Source organism: Macaca mulatta, chromosome 2, assembly GCF_049350105.2.
Source record: "Macaca mulatta isolate MMU2019108-1 chromosome 2, T2T-MMU8v2.0, whole genome shotgun sequence".
Lineage (NCBI taxonomy): Eukaryota > Metazoa > Chordata > Mammalia > Primates > Cercopithecidae > Macaca > Macaca mulatta.
The window spans coordinates 46,626,843-46,647,892 of NC_133407.1; the positions used below are offsets into that span (position 1 = coordinate 46,626,843).

Genomic DNA, 21,050 nt, shown 5'->3' on the forward strand with positions numbered 1-21,050 from the left:
AAGTGGAAGCTGCTAGTTACTAAAGGCCTGGACCTGGAAACTGGGACAGCATCCCTTCTTCTGTATTCTATACATTGAAGGTGGGGCACAGATCCATTTCTGGATAGGAGTGTCAATGAATTTGGGGGCTATGTTTTAAAACTGTCACAGGCTGTCTCAAGCATCTGTCACCAAATCTGTTATTTCCTTGCTATTGGGAATACATCCTTTTGTAGTTTATGGCATTCAAATTGAGGCGGCATAGAGAAAAGCCCCTGAAGTTGCGGATGAATTATGTTTTAATTTGAAAATTTCTGCTTTTCTTCCATACAAATAACCTCCAGCAGAGTCCTTGGCTAGGAAACAAGAATGTGTCAGCATGATTTCTATTTGGCTGCTGTTTTGAGGGGTCAGACTATTTCCCCCATTTGCCCCTGACCCATCCACCTGATCTTAACTGCGCTCAAAAAACAGACTATTAGATACTCCTTTCGGTAGTGTGATGTGCTGTCAGATCTGAGAGAAACAGACTTGGCTCCGCATCTTCCCATCTTTCGTTTAAGATTTCACATTATTCAGCAGCAATATTTCATACTTAAATATTTCATAGTTTATAGTTTGGAGTTGTGAATACTTTCCTGTTTCAAGGGCTATGTTTTTTTCTATTTTTCAGTGTTTTTCTTAGTTTTAGTTTGTTTTCAGGGAGTCTAGTAGAATAAAACTATTTTATCCTGTCTTAAGCAGAAGTTCCACATGATCTGTAGAATCAGCTTAAAAATATTTGTTGTGATTTTAGAAGTGAGTTTACACTGAAGATACAGTTTACTTGTGGGAGAATTGAATTTTGAATCTCCTCATCCTGTCTCATAGTAGGTCTTATTGTTTGTGGTATCTTTTTGGTGCTTTACTACATTTAAAATTTTTCTTCTCAGATATCTGGTACATTTATTATTTAATGTTATTCTAATTGTGTTAGATTTTTAAGATGTTATTGTGAATAAAACTATTTTCCATTACATGTTATCATTAATTGTTGCTGAAGTCCTGGAAAGCTATTGATTTTTGTCTGTCAGTCATCTGTCTAGCCAGATTTCTGATTTCTCTAATATTTTGCCATTTAAGTCTCTTGTATTTTCTAAGTAGACATTCATATCAGCTCATCTATTAAGTATTTTATTTTGATTTTCCCAGTTTTAAATTTTTAAATATTTTTATAGGTTTAGGGGGTACAAGTGCAGATTTATTACATGTGTATATTGCATAGTTGTGAAGCCTGGGCTTTTAGTTTATCCATCACTCAAATGGTGAACATTGTACCTAATAGGTAATTTTTCAGCCTCATCACCTTCCACCTTTCCACCTTTTAGAGTCTCTATTATTTATTATTCCACTCTTTATGTCCAGGTATACCCATTATTTAGCTCCCATTTATAAGTGAGAATAGACAGAAGTACAAAGCACTGGGGAATGAGATAATCTCCTGAGACCTCTACTTCCCCATCTCTGCAGGAGACGGTGAGCCTGACAACATGCAGAGTACACCACTACTATAACCTACAAACAAGCAGTATTTGAGCAAGCCACTACACTAAGGCTATCTATAACCAAGGAATTCATACAGAGCCTTAGCCCCCATCCCCAGGATCACAAATTAGCAAAGCCAAATGACCCTACCCAACATACGCAACAGTCATACCTTCAAGGGAAAAAATAAAATCCCATTAAAATGAATGTAAATTCAAAAATAAGAAGTGACAGTTTCTCCAGACAAGAAGGAACCAGCGTAAGAATTCTGGCACCATGAAAAAACAGTGTTGTAACACCCCTCAAGGATCACACTAGCTCTCTAGTGATGGATCCCAACCAAAATGAAGATTCTAAAATGACAGATAAAGAATTCAAAACATGGATCATAAGGGAGTTCAATGAGATCCAAGGGAAAGTTGAAAACCAATACAAAGAAATCTGAAAAACAATTCAAGATATGAATGAAAAATTTACTATAGAGATAGATATTTAAAGAAAGCCCAAAACTCTGGAAATGAAAAATTTACAGAAGGAATTACAAAGTACAGCTGAAAGCTTTAACAATAGACTAGACAAAGCAGAAAAATTTCAGAGCTTGAATACATATCTTTTAAATTAACCCAGTCAAACAAAAATAAAGAAAAAAGAATTTAAAAACTGAACAAAGCCTTTGATAAATATGGATTTTCCTATTTTAAATATCTATGATTTATATTTCAAATTTCAGCTTATCCCTGTTTTGTAGATATAATAGCCATTTATATTGACCTTAGTAACTATATATGTTTTGGGCTTTAGTTTTCTATAGTGTTGTTTCCCCTTAAAGTTGATCTTATCTGCTTTCAAAATCTATAGCTTTAGCGCCACACACATCTAAAATCTCAACAGATTTTTATTTTTTAAAGGTGAGGATAGATATGTATACTAAAGCTGCCATCTTGATGAAATGAGAAAGCCAACTTAAAGAGGTTGGCTGACTTGCTCGTTGATATAAAATGAGTAAATAATAAAGTCAGAATCCAGACTGCCAACCCAACCTTTACTTCTCCATGGAGAAGTAAAACACACACTATCCACATCTGAGGTGTGTTCTAAGATTAAAGTTTTTCCATGAAAACTTTTATTAGAATTACTAATGAAAAGAAAGTCAGCTGCATACATGGGTATATTTTTCTACTTTTCATAACTTTTTCTTATAAATATGCTAATGAAAAGGCGAAAAGTGAACAACTATAAGAACAATAAACAAAGTCTGAAAATTTAAATAGTCAACTGTTACATAAGTAAGAATTAACTCTGCCAAGAAGATTTTCTGCACTCCATAAAAAGCAAAGTAGGTGCGTGAGAATGGGAATGGGGGGTAAAAATGAAAAAGGATAAACCTCAAAACATATTAGGGTAAGAATTTAATTTAATGGCCCGAACTATCACATGCTCACCTTAACATCATTAGATCAAATTTTACCATTCAACTGCCATTCTGAAAATAAGCCATTTGGCACAGACTTTAGAATTTGACTTTCATATATCCAATTTGAATTAATTGCCTTTAGAAAAAACAGATGAAACTACATTATGATTCTGATACTGCAGGATAATGCCAGGAAGAGGGGAGTCTAAGTTCTATGTGAGTCATTTCATCTAATAATTAGTGGACATTCACTCTAACTTTTGAAATGAGAAACTCTTGCTATTAATCCATGAAGAACATCTAAATGGTGAAAGAATTTCTTCCTTTTTCCTTCAATACTGCCTGCCATTCTGGCAATGGGAAAAATTATATATTTGAGGACCCCTGGGGCAGGAAAATTGATAAGAGCTCCTGACTTCTTTCCCATAAACAACCAATATTTTAAAGCTATTAACAAGGAACTGGGCATTCAAAGACAGTTCATTTATCTTCCAATAGCTGGCAAGAGTGTCAGGCCCTGCAGTCAAGCACAGAAAAATGGGCCCAGAGTTTACCCTTTATTGCTGAACAGCTGCTCTTTCCCAAGGTTTTAATCAGAGTCCCTAAGTATCCCATTCCCCAGTAAGGCAGAGCCCACATAAAACTGGCAATAAGCCTACCATGGAAATTCATTACAAAGCTCAAGTAATATGAACAGATTATATCCTCCAGGCCAAGAGAGAGCTTTTAATTTAGACCAAAATTATTATTGCATATTGATTTGGTCCCTTGTTCTCTGGAAAGTTTTTCTTAGAAAAAACTCAGACTTGGTCACCTGAAATAAAAGACATTTTCTTGGTTGTTCAGAATGAGAAGTCAGGTTTAAGTGTATTAGAAAGAAAATATGTCTTCAGATGAAATATTCTTAATTCAGAGCTCCTGAAACTATTTATAGAGTTTTGTCTTTTTGTTTAGCTGCACCCACCCTCCAACCCCTGAAGTGAGAGCCACAGCTTCCTTTAACTCTTTTGACTTCTGACCCAAAAGCTTCATATGCCGTAGTTTAGATTATGTTATTAGAAATGAGTGTGGCAACCTTTGGAAATCTTTCCTTGCATGAGGCAGAAGTCAAGATTGGTTCTTCTCATAGACAGCCTGATGCCTAGCTATCAACTACTATCTGTTAGTAGGCACCAGCATGGGCATTCATGCCACCAGTTACAACAGAGGGAATGAGAGGGAATCACTATGAACCCCGACCAGATATTAAAGGACATTAGATAGAGACAAATGACACTGATGCATCATGACAAAAGTACACTGTATTAATTAGAAAAAGGATTGGGTAGTCATAAAAGAATCACAGAATCAAACACTGCTAGTCTTCTTCCCAGCTTTGTGTAGTATTGAGAGGGCCAGATTTTATCATCTTACTAAAAGTGAGTAGTTTTTAATTATCAATTATCCTGAATGTTGGTATGGATTTAGGAGGTCATTACCAAGCACTTCAAAATTTCAAAGACCCATCGGATAAACAACAGCTTTTGTGTGAAGGATGAGGATAAACATCTGACACATCAGTCTACCCTTCATCTGTCCCTTTGTGGGTTTACCATACAACCCTCTGATATTATTTGCTTTCATATGCAGGCCTGCCTACGGGAAAGGCTGCTTTTATCATGTGGTGTTTGGAGTACTTGAAATCCAGATGACAGTAATTTTCTGTGGTGAATTAATAAAGTGGATGCTGATTATAATTCATCTTCTTAGGTACCTTGACAATAGAAAGAAAATGAACTGATCATACCAGCATGGATATTCTAGTCCCTGGGTCTGTCTTCCTTCCTTCCTTCCTTCCTTCCTTCCTTCCTTCCTTCCTTCCTTCCTTCCTTCCTTCCTTCCTTCCTTCCTTCCTTCCTTTCTTCCTTCCTTCCTTCCCTCCCTCCCTCCCTTCCTCTCTCTCTCTTTCTCTCTCTCTCTTTCTTTCTCTCTCTCTCCTTCCTTCCTCCCTCCCTCCTTCCCTTCCTCCCTCCCTCCCTCTCTCTCTCTCTCTCTCTCTCTCTCTCTCTCTTTCTTTCTTTCTTTCTTTCTTTCTTTCTTTCTTTCTTTCTTTCTTTCTTTCTTTCTTTCTTTCTTTCTGTTTTTTGAGATGGAGTCTTGCTCTGTCTCCCAGGTTGGAGTGCAGTGGCACAATCTTGGCTCACTGCAAGCTCTGCCTCCCGGATTCACGCTATTCTCCTGCCTCAGCCTCCCGAGTAGCTGGGACTACAGGTGCCTGCCACCATGCCTGGCTACTCTTTTGTATTTTTAGAAGAGACGGGATTTCACCTTGTTAGCCAGGATGGTCTCGATCTCCTGACCTCATGATCCACCTGCCTCGGCCTCCCAAAGTGCCGAGATTACAGACATGAGCCACTGTGCCTGGCCCTGTAATTTCTTAGTTTATTATGTTAGCACCTTTGTTCCACTTCTGCCTCATGTGTATTGTATTTAGTGCAAGTCATTCTCTTAGTACATGGCTGGCTATATTGGGCCCAGACTAGAAACCATCACTGGGCACTCCAAACTAGAGAGATAACATTTCAAACAAGGGAATAAAATGAATGAGGAGCTACTATGACGGAGTGATGATATATAGCAGAAGACAGAATTACCTTCTCCAACTTTCTCTCAAAACTGATTTTAGGCCGGGCATGGTGGCTCATGCCTGTAATCCCAGCACTTTGGGAGGCCAAGGCGGGACAATTGCTTGAGCCCAGGAATTCCAGACCAGCCTAGGCAACATGGTGAAACCTTGTCTTTACAAAAAATACAAAAATTAGCCTGGTGTGGTGGCATGCGCCTGTGGTCCCAGCTACTCAGGAGGCTGAGGTGGGAGGATCCCTTGAACCTGGGAGGTGGAGGTTGCAGTGAGCCAAGATTGTGCCACCGCATTACAGCCTAGGCAACAAAGCGAGACCTTGTCTCAAAAACAAAACAAAACAAAACAAAATAAAACTGACTTGTTGCCAGAAAAATCATCTCAAAGTCATCTGTGCACATAAAGAAAGATTTTTAGAGCATCTCCGTTACACAGCATAACAACAGCTGATGTGGCAGAAAATGTCCCTTGTGTACCACCCACAGAGGTAACTTCTCCCCAGAAACTGGAGAGAACTGAACAGGTGGATTCCTAGTGTGGGTTGTAAATCTGACAATAAGAGAACATGAGGATGTCAGAACAGAGTAAGAGAAACTAGGAAGACAAAGTGAAAGATGAAGGAGAGCCTCCAGAGAGAACATGACATGTCCACAATTGGAAACACCAAATCCACAAAGAAGAGAGCCTAAAATTCTGGAGAGAAAAATGGAGGGGCCCTGAGGAAGATACTTTACCAGTTTCCTAATAAATAGGTATTCTTTGCACAGTCTGAAATTCTTAAGGACTACCTACAGTCTCATAGCAGATATAAACTGATTTCAGCATTTCCTTACCAAATTAAAAAGGATTATCTGTTGTCACAGTTTTTTGCATCATTTTGAGAAGCATTCTGGTGAAGGTAGCTATTGGAGTGAAAATTGGATTGCTCTAATAAACAGGTCTTTTGCTGTGTCTCCACTTTCCCCCCACTTTCTTTATACACATTATTTCTCCCTCCATGACCATTCAGTGTCCCCCATCTTTAAATGTTGTAGTGGATTATGAGTAATTGTTTCTAACTTATTTTGGCCGCCACTCCCATTAACTGTCATCACTATTATTGTCATAGTCATTCCTTATTAGATTCATGAATGTTTCTACCAATTTCTCTGCTCAACTCTCCTTGCTTCTCCCTTATTCCGAGTTTAGTTTCCTATTTCTACTCAATCATATTCTTCAGAAATCCTATCATTGATGAGTGGTGAAGTACCTGAAAATGTATTAATCTTATTCTTAAATGATATTTTAGTTGAATTTAGAACCTGGACTGTCAATAAATTTCCTGCAATACTTTGAACCTATTATTTCTCTATCCTCTAGCAGCTAAGCAGCTATTGTTGCCAATGAGAAAACTATTGCCATCCAAATTGTAAGTAAGTGTAAGCAATCCTTATTGGAAATAAACCATCTCTCCTCTCTGGTTGCTTTTAAAATTTCTTCTTTCTCTTTGGTGATCTCACATTTCACAACAATAATCAATCAAATGTTTTCTTTGTCTTGCTTCCTCAAATATCTTATAAAGCTTTTCCCCTCCTCCAGGTGAAGGCTCAATCACTTGAGGTCTGGGGCTGCTTGATTCATGACTCACTGTTCCTCAAATAGACCCTTTAAAATTAAAAACACAACAAAATAAACCTAAAAACTGTAATGTATTTGAATGTGAATTAGTGTTAATTTATCCTGTTCTAGACATAATGTGATGTTTCCATTTATCTCTTTAATTTGGGAAAATTATCAACCATTATCATTTGAAAATATTGCCACAATTCAATTCTCTTTAGTTTCTCCTTTTGAATTTTATTTATTTATTTATTTATTTATTTTGAGATGGAGTCTGGCTCTGTTGCCCCAGCTGGTGTGCAGTGGACGGATCTCAGCTCACTGCAAGCTCCGCCTCCCGGATTCACGCCATTCTCCTGCCTCAGCCTCCCGAGTAGCTGGGACTCCTGCCACCTCGCCCGGCTAGTTTTTTGTATTTCTTAGTAGAGACGGGGTTTCACCGTGTTAGCCAGGATGGTCTCGATCTCCTGACCTCGTGATCCGCCCATCTCAGCCTCCCAAAGTGCTGGGATTACAGGCTTGAGCCACCGCGCCCGGCCGTCCTTTTGAGATTTTTATTGATGAATTCTGGATTTTTAAAAAGTGCTATACTCCATATCTCTTAACTAGCCTTTCATATTTTTTTATCTCTACTACATGCCGGGCCATTTGTCAACTTTATTTTCTGTTTCATCGGTGGGTTTAATATGACATTTATGTCATTCCCTTTAGTTTTTAATGTCAATATTTGCACTTTTCATTTTGAAAAGTTCTTTTTTTCCTATTATCCCATTCTTTTCTGATTTTTCCCCACTCCGCCATTTACCTCTTTAGTCTTTTTAGTGTGCTCATTTGATAGTCTTTCTCATAGTTTCGTATTTTTTTGTTTAGTTCTTTAGGGTGCTTGTTCTTCTGATTTACTTTTGTTTTGCTTATCTCCTTTCTTTCCTTCCTCTACTCAACATGGTGGAGTTATTCTCTTTGTGGCTTGTACATTTTTTATTGTGAGCTCATTTTCAGAAAAGATTGTGTTTTTTAAGTGGGATTTCTATGTACCTGGGATGTGAAAGTATCACTTCAGGGCAGTTTCAGTGTATTTGGAAATAGGAAGAGGGGATATGGCTGGGGCAGTTGTTTCAATAGTCCTGAAAACTCTCCACGTTAATTTATTGGCTTACATTTCCTGTATCACAACTGCCCAGGCTAGGGATTTTGACTTCTCACATTCCAGATAGATGGCAAGTTTCATCGCTATTTCTTAAGGCTGCTCTACACAGTCTGTGTGACTGAAGGAACACTTTGAAATTGCAGGCCTTATTCAAAGAGCTTTGCTCAAGATGTATTACTGTGAGTGAACATTTAGACAGGGTTCTGATTTCCATATCGAAATGGGATTCCAGCTCCAAAACCTCTGGGCAGTATATGCTATGTAAAATCACACGGCCACTGACAGTGGCAGCTTCCCACTCTTGCTGTGATTTTTCCCTTGTTTCTCACACTTGGAGAACTTCCTTTTCTCTCCTTCAAAATCAACTCTACAGTTAGTAATGTTTGCTTTTTAAAATAAAGCCTTTCTTTGAGTTTTTAGTGCATAGGGCCTATCATTTTAATCCACCATGTTCTGAACATTCTAGGATCATGAAATATGGATGTTATTATTCTTACTTGTCCTCCAACCACTTTCTTCCAATAATGGATTCCATGTCACCAGTCACAGGGATGGGAATGTGACTCAGATCTGACCAGTTACCTTGTTCAATTCCCTTTGAGTATTATGTGATTGGCCTACGGGTGATCTCCTGATACAAGCAGAGGCAAATGGAATCTTCATGACTGATATGCAAATATTGGGAGAATGAAATGTTATTTTGAGCTAAAAAAAAGAAAAAGAAAAAGTAAGCCTGGACATGCCATTAGTCACCTTCTCCTGCTTTTTAGAGTAAGCCATCTATCTGCACCATGAAAGAATGAGGCTAGCACTCAGAGGCAATCGGGGCCAATAGAGAAAAAGAAAGGATAGACAGCCATGCTTGAAGTCTTAAGCCTGGCATGTCCAGAGTCAGCTCAATCCCTGTTAAACACGCCAATGAACAAATTTTGCTGAAGCTAATTTGAATTCGGTTTCTGTCACTTTCATCACTTGCATCTGACTTATACACCAATAAATTAAAGTACATTGGAACTGAGATAAGACACCGTCAACATGGATTTCTTTTATCTATTTTTGGTAGGCCAGTTTGTCATGCATGACTTGACATGAGCAAAGCAAGTTCTAAGTTACGGGGCTGAGTTCTGGAGACGCTGCCAGTGAATGTCAGATCTCATCCGAGAGACAAAAGACAGAGTCACAGAATATAATCATGGTCAAGTCCCAGTAATCTGAACAGGGACATTAAGAGGTAGGGTAGGGGAGATGCCAGAGTCAGGAACCAGGGAACAGGAAGGAGAGAAAAACAAACAAGACAGCAGCAGCAGGCAGGGGTGTGGGCAGCACACCGAGTGCACAACTTAAAGCTGGAAGCCAGCTGAGCACTGCTTCCCAGCCTCTGTTTAAAGATCCCAGGGTAACCTTCCCATTCCTGCCATATGATGCCACCTGGTGTCTGAAAAATGAAGTCAGCATGAAACTGACTGCCAGGACAAGGAGTCCTTAAGCAAAAATGGCCTTAACTTTTTTTTTTTTTTTTTTTAATTATGTATCACCCCGGTACCTAGACAGGCATCAAAATAAATGAGTTTCATGCTGATTATCAGTTTTCAAGGCAAATATCAAAGTGAATAACCTTCAGAAAGATGTGTCAAGATATAAGATACTTGTTTCTAAGTTAAGCAGATTCATGAGAAATGTACCTCTGGTTGTGATAACAATTTCAGTTAATTCTGATCAAAAGGGGACAGCTTCTTATCACCTCTGTGTTTACAACTATGGATCAGATTGGAGGAGCACTAATGAGGGTTTCTAACAAGGCTTTTCAAAAAGTTGGAAGAATCAGAATGAACGTTAAATATCTATCTCTGGAATAGGTTTTAATGATTAGTATTATAAAATGTCCCCATCTGCTTCTGAAGGAGTCTATCAACTCATTCAGTAGTTATTGGAGAAACTACCAAATAATCGCCTATGTGTTGTGAGGGATGGAGAAAATTTGCCTTTAAGGAACTCAAAATCTACTTCAGGATGACGTTACCAAGAGAAAAAATGGAATTATTTTAGGAACATCTTTTTATAACCAAACCTTATACATGTAAGCTATTTTCTGAGATGGTTTTTAGGGTTAGGTTTTGTTACGCATATTAAATCCCTTCATAGCTATTGTTTGCCTACTTCAGTGAGGGGTTATTGAGGGCCGAGATGAGGGGCTATCCCCATCCAATCTATATCACAAACACCTGGCATAATGTCTAGCACATACCTATCCTCAGTACATTTCTCTTGAATGGCTGGATGATAGTTCAAGGTTCCCCTCAGTTCCACGGTTGCTTGAGTCCCATAGCCATCCAATTACCTTCCATATTAAATTTCCCTTAAGATACATGGGTGGTAAGAAATGTAGTCTTTCAAAATGCCACTCAAAGTGTCAAGCATTCACTGGTATCACACTTTAAATGACATTATCTAGCAAGAACTTGTCTGCAGCATAACAGTCTCATTAAAAAGTCAAAATTGGTGCTCCATTTCTTCATCTTTTTAAATAATCGACATCAAATTTCCTTATAAGCATTTACTTAACAGGGAATAAAGACATCTAGTATGTATTTATTGTCATCCAAGAGTCAGCTGTTTAATGAGATACTTATTTTATCTCTAAGAAAACCTGGAGGCATTTGCACATTGTGGAATTATTTTACAAGTAGGTTTCAGTACAACAATGGCAATATTTCTGTTTTGCAGATAAATGGCCCAAAACATTCAACATCCTCTTTCTCTTCTATCATGGGTAGAAAAAGAATTTCAGACTTCTATCTCTGTGCAATCTGCACTTAAATGAAGGTTGCCAATTATTAAGTATGTTAATGGGGATTTTCGGGACCAGAGTCTATCATAAGTAGTTTGCTCTATTTTAAATAAATATATGCAAGCCAAAAGAAAAAAATAAAAATCACCTGTGAGTCCACATAACACTTCTGACTCCATATAAATTATATATAAATAATACAAATGTTATATGTTATTTATATATACAGGTATAATAAAAATATATAAAATTTAATAATATATAATTATATTCATATATAATACATATAATGTATATTAGTATATATAATAATTTTAGATGCATTTGCACACATAAATTTGGCTGTGAATTTTTAACCAAGCTAGATCTTATTATATACTAAATTTTCTTATTTAATACTTATTAAATATAAATATTATATATTAAATATTCCTATTTACTTAAAAATGTATTGTGAATATCTTTTCCCATTAACATAAACATATTTTTTCTTTATCATTTTTTAAATGACTTCATAGGGTTCGATGATATTAATATATTATAATTCACTCAACCAACTAGTAACCACTGTGCACAACTTCTTGCGCAAATCAATGGAGAGACTCATTGCTCAACTCATCTCCATGGAGAGACTGTTGCACATGCCCATAATTACTTCTTAGAACAAATATCTAGAAACAAAATTGCTGGATCAAATGATTCACAAATTCTAATGACTCAGTAAAATTGCCTTTGTAAAAGTTTTATCACTTTCCTTTTTCACCAGTCATATAGGAGGGTTCTCAATTCCCAAACTCTGACTTACTCCAAGTATGATTATTCTTTTTTGAGTCCTGAAGATTCAAATATTTGCCAGGTAAAAATAGTACTCGATTGTTGGTTTAATTTGTTTTATTTCATTATTAGTGAAGCTGATCTTATTTAGTACAGCTATTGCCCATTTATCTTTCTTCTTTTGTTTATTCACTATTTATATCATTTGTCCATTTTTCTATTATGCTTACCTTTTATTATTGGTCTTTGATGATAGGAGTAACAGCAACAGCTAACATTTAATGTGTATTGAGCATGACGCACTAGGCCCTGATTTAGGTGTTTTATGTTTAATCCCATCCTGTGAGGTAAATGCTATTACTGTCTTTATTTTACAAATGAGGCTGCCAAGGCACAGGGGGATTGAGTAACTTGCCCAAGGTAATGTAAATAATGAATTAGGTATAGTGATGAGATTAACAATTCATCATGTATGTTACAAAGACTATTAACTGATCAACATGTGTTGAAAATGCTTCCCTTGGTTTATTATTCGTCATTTAATTTTTTTGTAGTGATTTTTGCCTGCTAGGATTGCTTGACTCTATTGCCATCAAACAAATGGGCTTTTATTTTATAGTTTCTGCGTTTGATAGCTTGATCACCGGAAGAATATATAAGTAAATATAATGCAAACACATTAAAAACATTCAGACAGCATAGAAGAGTATAAAATAAAGAGTTAACTTATTTTTCATCCTTTGCCTATATCGTGATCCTAAACAGCAAAGGTATCTGATTTTAACCATTTATGGGTTTATTTTTTCTGATTGTTATTCTATGACTCTTAACAATATGCATACATTTTCATTTCTTGACTTAGCAACTCCACATAGCATCTGTTCATTTCCTAGTATGCCAGATGCAGAATTTTAGTTAGCTTCTCCCTTCCTTTCTTTCTCCTTTTTTTCTGCTTAACTTCCACAAGAAATATCAGTTTTGGTTGTGAGCACCTTTATAACTTTAAGTAACATATTAATACTTCAACCTCTGTTTCTTGATTTATCAACTTTAGACAGTATGTCTTAACTAAGTGATTCATTCCTAATAGAGGAAATCACATGTAAAAATGGTTATTCTCTAAGTTTCCTGGATCATAAAATGCCGTATTTATGAAGAAATGCTTCACTAGAAGCAGATTTATCTTTAGTCATTTTAATAAAACCAGAGAGATCTCTGTAAGTAGAATGAAAGATATTGATACAAATAAGGGTAGGAATTATATTTATATTTATATAGCATAGGCTATGTAGATTACAGGGCCTTTACAACCGTAATTACTTTGTTACTCAGAATAATTCCGTAATGTATATGGAACAACTATTCTCGCATTTTCTAGATCAATAAATTAGCATAGGGAGTTTATGGCCATACAAAATCACGGTAGTGGTCATCTAGGTCAGCAGTCCCCAGACTTTTTGGCACCAGGGAACTGTTTCGTGGAAGACAATTTTTCCATGGATTGGGGGAGGGGATGGCTTCAGGATGCAAGGCATTCTCAGGCATTAGATGCTCATAGGGAGTGTGCAACCTAGATCCCTCACATGCGCAGTTCACAATAGGGTTTGCGCTCCTAGGAGAATCTAATGCCGCCCTTGATCTGATAGAGGCGGAGCTCAGGCAGTACTGCTCACTGGCCCACTGCTCACCTCTCGCTGTGTGGCCCAATTCCTAATAGGCCACAGACCAGTGCTGGTCCACGGCCTGGGGGTTGAGGACCCCGATCTAGGTTTTGTTTTGTTGTGTTACCATCCAGCATCCACTTTTCCTTTATCATGGCAGTATTACCTGAGCAATAATTCCACCTTTCTCCAGTCTCAGCTCATGTGCTTCCAACGAAGCTGATTATATACCCTTGAACTCATGGAGCAGCTGACTTAGACCCAAGCCAATAAATGCTGTACCTTTACTGGCCATAGTGATTATTCCAAGATAAACTGCATCAGAATCTATGAAAGGTACTAAAATTTCGTCTGGGAATGGTGGAACAAAAATTCTTGGTCAAATCTCCTGAAGAGACAGCCCTGGGAAATGCTGGCAGCCATCTTGTAACCAGAAGAGGGCGCTAACCATGAAGTTGAGCGAAGAAAGATTCCTGCTCATTTCATTGGATCCTTGACTGAGCCATTTCTATTACTGGTGTTCAGTTACATCAGCTAATACAGATTCCTTTTTTGTTTACCTCAGTTTGGGTTGGTTTCCTGTCAACTGTAGTAATTGCACAGTTAATTAGTGGCCATTTTGACACCAAATCCTATGACTTTTAACCTAGGCTTCTTTCTACTCTATCATGCTGCCTCTGAAATTAAGGTTTTTGTTCAGGATTCAAAAACACACACCCTTTGAGATCTCTTCCATATATCTTTTGCCTTCCTTCATAGCCTATTAAATAACATTTAGAAATGCAAATGTATCATGTGGAATTCATTTGTGAGGCAGTATGCATACATGTTTGAGCATGACATTCCCTTTATGTTTGAAATAATAGTATGAGTTAGGGACAAGCTAATTTCAAAACTTTTATGTTAAATAAAGTTATTTGCATTTTAGCACAAACAATTCTGGATCATTTTAAATCACAGGAGCATGATATAGCACCCACCAGCTGCTGCTACGTACAAGAGTTGTGGCCATCAAATTTAATTATGTTAGGTATCTGAAATTCAGAGCACAGTTAACCCAAGAAACAGTATTAAAATTAATCATATGCTTCTTAGATTAGTAAAGAAAAGCTGCTTTAATCTAAAATGTGCCTAAATACTAGAGCATAGTATTGCCACAATACTATTAAAAGTGTAAAAATACTAAAACTAAAAAAGATGGTTCTTAAGCAAGGAGGTTTGCTGGCAGATGGGAAGGTAAATAAAAGTATATGGCTATTTCAGAGGGGCTCTTGGGGCTTGGTCAAGGGTTATAGTCATCAATAATTAGGTTTCACATTGAAATGGAAAACTTTTTTTCCCATGACACAAGAATAACTCTATTACTGTTCTTAAACTTCAAAACCACACAAAGATGGAAGAAGAAAGGGAAAACACAAAAGAGGTTTCCATTTGTTCTAAGACGCACTTCAAGTACATAGAGTCTGCTTTCAAAAAGTTACTATCTAGAAAGGCAAATATATATGTAAATCCAGAGCTGTGCAGGGGTGAAGCAGAAGCTCAGCCCAGGCTGGAGGTTCCCAAAGAAGGAGACTGAGGGAACAGTTGAAAGACTTGATTAGGCAGAACCAGAAGCTGAATTGGTGAACCCAAGAGGAGTGAGCTTTGTCCAAAGGCAGCGAGATACCACCCAGAGAGTTGTGTCAGGGTGCTATACAGGGTCTAGTGTGAAGAGAAAGAAAAATGGAGAGACAATGTTTGAACTTTTAGACTGAAAGTCATAGAAGACCTTTAAATGATATGTAAATATGGCTTTCCTAAGGGAACCAGAAAATGGTTGGCAGAGAGTGTGTGGAGATAAGGCATTGCAAGGAGAGGAAATATACCTGTGTAAATAGATGTACAAAGAGAATAGTATGTGTGCTATAAATTAAGTTTAAGAAGCAAATGAGCAAGTGAGAATAAGTGAAGAGAATGGCACATGGAAATGTGCAAAAAGGAGGACATGGTGAGCAGCAGACAGCACTGGTAGACAGCCTGGGCCAGGATATGGCAGTGCTATAGACCACTCAGTAGAGCTCATGGAAAGAAAGAGCTGGTATTCGAATATGTAAGCTTTGGAAGTGAAATGATTTTACTTAGGATTACCCTTTATTTTACATTGGAGCTCACTGGGATCACTGTACGATACCAGAATTGCCGAAGCTGAGGAGTACAAGATTTCAGCTAGAATGGCAACGTCTCATTCCTAGAAAGGAAGAGCTCTTGCCACGGTGTGAAACACATCTTCTTTAATTAAACATTATGAAGACATGGGTAGAGAGGTAGGAGAGGCACCTGCAATACCAACCATGTATTGACCTGAGGAGATACTACATGGACTATTTCAAATGCTCCCAGGTTGGTGCTCAACAGCATCAACATTTATCCTTAGCGTCTGCATTTTTAATGGAAAACTACTGTGAATGGTAGTCCTGAAACCAGAAAGGCCAAACCTTCCCTGGTTGTGTCGGCATGATTCTTTCCCAAGCTCATTTGCACTTTAGTGGTTTTGCTTTACTTGGCCTTTTCTGACTTGGCAGCTCAGGAAGTAAAAATGAGAAACTCAGCAGATCTTTAAAGAGTTTTACTCCAAATGTTCTTTTAATGCTAGTATTTCTTGGACAGGGATTTCTGATGTCCTAATTAATTGTTCTTGGTGTTTCTTTAAAAGCATCCTTTAGCATTTGTGAATCTGCCCATGGCTTTTGCTCTTAATTTGCACTCGCTGATATTTTCATTTAAAGCAGGAAAGACACTTCTCCGTGGCCAGGTGAAATGTAAGTATATTTGGAGACACACTTGAAAGTTGTTGAATTCACTGACAACTTTGGGGCAGCAGCCTTAAGAAATGTCAACTGGCAAAAAGAAAGAAAGAAAAAAAGAATAGTACTGCTCTGTCATTTCCTACTCCCCTCTGTGAGATCCGACTTTTAACAATCTTTTGTTACTTCACAATACATTTTCAACTGCATTCGAAGTAATTAACACCCAGAATAGAATCTTTTTGTCACATTTAATTATCAGATATCGACTTTCTTTTGGGATATCTGACAGTTGCCCAAAATGTTGGTCTTAATCTAAAACCAGGAAGAGACCTCTGGCATAGTGAAAGCCACTGAAGTGGCATTTATTAAAGATAAATGGTAAGTGTCTAAAGAGGAGGTAAGGAAAGAGCACTGGCTCTCATCCCCCCACCCTAAAATCCTTCCAGCACAAAGGGAAATTGCATTGGTGCTGAGCTGAAGCTCCATCAGTTTCATCCGTCATGTGATTTTTAAAAGATGTATGCAATCCTATACAGCATTACCTTTGCATTGAGAAATAAAGAGTATTCTGATCCTTACGTTCTGGCTCCAATCTGCCAATCTGCCCATCAATACAAGGGTTTCTATTAGTCTATTATCTGGAAAGTGACTTATATGAGGCAAAAAATTAAATGATATTGATTTGAAATGAAAAAAGCTCATTTATGTGCATTTTAGGAACCTTAAGTGAATCAGCTAAATATATGCATTGAGTAAAATAAGTTACCCTCTAGGTAGTATCTTGTAATAAGCTGGAAACATAAAACCCATTAATAGTATTAGAAATTAGATGCCTAATGAATTGTGCCCATTATGGAGATTTTCTGTGATAACAATTCCTTGAAAAAAGCCAGAGACTGCCTGTAACTCTATGACATAAGAGAAAAGATACAAGTGAAAGTACATTTCACATGGTTAAAGAAACATAGGCCAAGTTCTGGTACTTACTATGTAAGGACTATGGCCACTGCGTCATTCAACACACTCTCTCCAAACAAGAGTGTGTACAGGTCAAGATCGACGTGCAGTTCATGGAAAATGGCCAGCACTGTCACTAGGAAGACACACACAAACATGCAGGTTAGCTGAGATGCAGGCATGGAGTTTTCCTTGGCTATGGTCGCTGCTCAAAAACATTAATTAAATGCTTATCTTCTCAAATCCAATGACTTACACCAGACCTTTATTCAAAAAAAATATCTGATGCTTAGAGGCTTGTCTTGGCTCCCCACTGCTTAAAGACAAAATTTGAGCTCCCAAGTACAAGTCTCCTATAATCTGCATCTTGCTTACCCTCTAGCCTCATCTCCCTCTGCCCCCTTTGCCCACCCTTTGCTGCCTTTCTCAAGTCACACTGAAATTGCCATAATTTCCCAAACACACTGTGTAGTTTCTTAACTACCTTTGCATTTTGATTCCTTCTACTATGGCAGCAATTCCCTTCTCGTCCACTTGCTACCATCCTCCTATTCCTTAAACACACACACACACACACACACACACACACACACACACTTCTTGCTACCGAAGACTCATTTTTTTTTCATTCTTTAAGAACCTTTCAAGTGTCCCCTCCCAACCCTTCAACTGCCTCATCAGAGACCTGACTCACTCCTTTCTGGATCCCAGCATTTGGATCAAATCACTGAACTTACCACAGGACTGGGAGCTCCCTGGAAATGGGGTTCATCTTTGGACACATGGTATTAGGCCATACTCAGTAACTGCTTGATGCATGAATGACTAAATGAATGAGTGAATGAATAAATGAAGTTGTTGCAATGGCCTACTACTGTGAAGGGAGGCATGGTTCCACCTGGGTCTCATTCTGTCCGGAGATCACGCTCACCTATAAAGACGGATTCAGTGTTCTTAAGAACAGGACATGAGGATTTGTTTCTGGTTGCCTGCTGCATGGCCTGCTACTATATGCCATGTTCTTGTATTGAGCCTCTGTAAGTACATTAGGGCAGTCAATAATCACATGCTGATTATCTGTATTCATCAAAACTATTCAATATCTTGATATTTAAAACAGTTAAGCAGAGTGTGAACAGCAATCATTAGGAAAATGATCCATTGAATTAATTGCCAAGGGGGAAAGAGATAGGTTGAAAATGATACTGATGGCAAATGTTTAAGGCAGAGTGGGTACTTTTAATTCTGTTTTTTCCTATTTCATGGATGGTGAGGTTAGTAACTGTGTTGTACAAAATAGTGCTACGAGGGAATAAAAGCAAGAAAGTCAAGTTGACTTTGAAGGTTTTATAGGTAGGATTAAGAAGTTTGGAACTTGTTCTTTCATAATAGAGAGTGATTAAAAGTTTTAATAAGAGAAATGACACAATCTGAACCTTGGAAATAAAGCTCAGGCAGAAGGGCAGAGGGCAGAATGGACACATGGCTGGAGGCTTTCCCAGTAATTCCGGTAAGAGGTGAGTTGTACCAGGACAGGAAGAGGCCCGGATCCATGCTCCCAAACTCTTACATCTTCATTGTCTTGGGTTCTAATAGACCAATGACCACTGTGCTTTGTACTTCACAAAGGTACCTCACTGGTTTTCATCTTCTCTGTGTGCCACAAGCCCTTAGCACAGTGATGCAACATAGTAAGCCTTTAATGAGTGAATGAATAAGAGATACCATCAAGAAAGATACAGCAGAGGTGACAGCACCCCAGAGATATTTGAGATGGAAAATTGGTGGGTGTTGGTGCTTGAGAGGCAGCAAGGAATGACTCTGGATTTTGATCTATGGTACAACATGTGACTATATTTAATAGCAATGTATTGTACACTTGAAAATTGCTAAGAGAGCAGATTTTAAGTGTTCTCAGTACAATGACAAAAGCATGGAAGCTAATACATGCGTTAATCAGCCTGATTTAGCTATTCTGCAAGATATGCATATTCCAAAAAATTCTGCTGTATACCGTAATATATACAATTTTTGTCAATTAAAAAGTTTTTTTTAAAGAAGCTACTGCAAAATCCAAAAAAAAAGAAAGAAAATGCCATGAATTGACATGACAATTGGCCAGATCCAATTTTATCAGGCATAGAATCAATTTTATTATTCTAGTTGAATAGGTCCTATTAATCATGATAGGTAAAATGGCAGAGATTTTACTAGCTTTCTACTAGCATGAAGCTGTTAACATTTGCCACAACCTTTAGATGTTGCAGGTGGTGGGAGGGAGGAAGCAAACACTTCTGCTAAGTAATCTCTTTCTCCTTTTTGGATAGAGGTAAGACACTGCATCTACCCAAAACAAAAAGGTTACAGTGGGATTTGGTTAGCAACATTTTCCTTTGGCTAGGATTTTGTGGAATAAAAGTAACTTTTTAAAACTAGAACATTCTATCGTGGCCTCTCTATTGTTAACTTTAGTCTCTGTAGCTGTTCATTTGTATCATCAAGCTCTGAAAAGGACTTGCAGCCCATCTCCACTTCCATGAAGGTTTCCTAGGCCCACAAAAAGGAAGGTAAGGCCCTTACCCCACCTCTCCACTTACGGAGCCCCTCTGCCCTGTGGGGAAGACTCTACATCTGTCTAACGAAAGCTTTGAGCTTTGAAGAGGAAAGGCTTTTAATTGAATATCCAGTTTTTGTTCACCACTGCTCTGACATTCCCACAAAATTCCTTTTGAACAAAGAACTGAACTCCATTTCATAAACGATGTCCCACACACAAGAGAAAACTGTTACTTTGCACATTCTTGTCTACCCTGTGAAGAAATGGAATAGTTTTGAAATAAAGCTAGGCAGTGTGTCCTACGAGAGGGAGTATTTGGCTGGGAACACAAAGAGTCGAATAGGTGAGTCAGGAAATTAGTCACCCACTCTGCTGCTGAGCTTGGAGCTTTAAAAAAAACTCATTTAATTAGCTCCCTGGCAGGGCTCAGTCTTACATGCAATGTCCAAGACTCTCTGCAGCACCTCCCCAGGAGAGAATTTTTGGGACAGCCGTGGACATGCACATAGCAGCTCTGCCCACACCTTGCTAGGTTGGTAAGGATAACCTAGGTCCAAGGCAGGACTAAAAGTCAACGCCCATGTAAGTGAGAATTCTTGGGACCACAAGAGGAAAACACTCTGGACATCGTGTGGATAGGAAGGGGAAAAGATGCAATCCGATTTCTTAAACTTTTGATTTTATCAGACAATTTGGTCATTTCTGTCTTTATCTTACTTTAGTTCCACTCGTCTTTTAGTGGCAGATTCTCATGCTTCACTTGTGGCTTGGAGTTCCTTCTCCTCTACATACCCTCTTCCTACCTGATGTTGTAGCGAGAGAAAAATTCACTTTGTCTTTCAAATTGATAATAAAAGATACAAGCACATATGATCTTATGCTCAAGTAGATGAACATGCATGCACACACACGCGCACGCACGCACACACACACACACACACCCCCCTACCTCTAGGCAAGCATAGTAGAGGAATGTGATAACTGAGAAATACTACTGAATCCCTGGAGATCGCTGAGAAAATAATTTCAGTTATCAAATGGTAAAGGTCTTTGAGGGGAACGAGTGAGGAGCCAGTGGTGTGGACTGCACTCTGAGAAGCTTTTGATAAAGGATGAAGAGAGAAAAATCCATAACCTATGAGGTCTAAGTGAGGCTTTCTCCTAGACATCTAATTTATAGGTTGACAAGAATAAGCCAGAGGAAAGAGAGGTTGAAGACAGAGAAAAAGGATGAGAAAACTGCT

The 21,050-nt window shown here is 38.1% G+C and overlaps 1 protein-coding gene across 1 annotated transcript in view; it reads right to left on the bottom strand.

Annotated features, from left to right (window-relative positions):
• The window catches only part of SLC9A9 (solute carrier family 9 member A9), a 605,167-nt gene that overhangs the window by 381,283 nt on the left and 202,834 nt on the right, over positions 1-21,050 (bottom strand). The window contains exon 6 of the mRNA XM_001111715.5: positions 17,280-17,385. Coding sequence (XP_001111715.2) covers positions 17,280-17,385 — 106 coding nt within the window. The remainder of the gene's footprint in view (positions 1-17,279; positions 17,386-21,050) is intronic.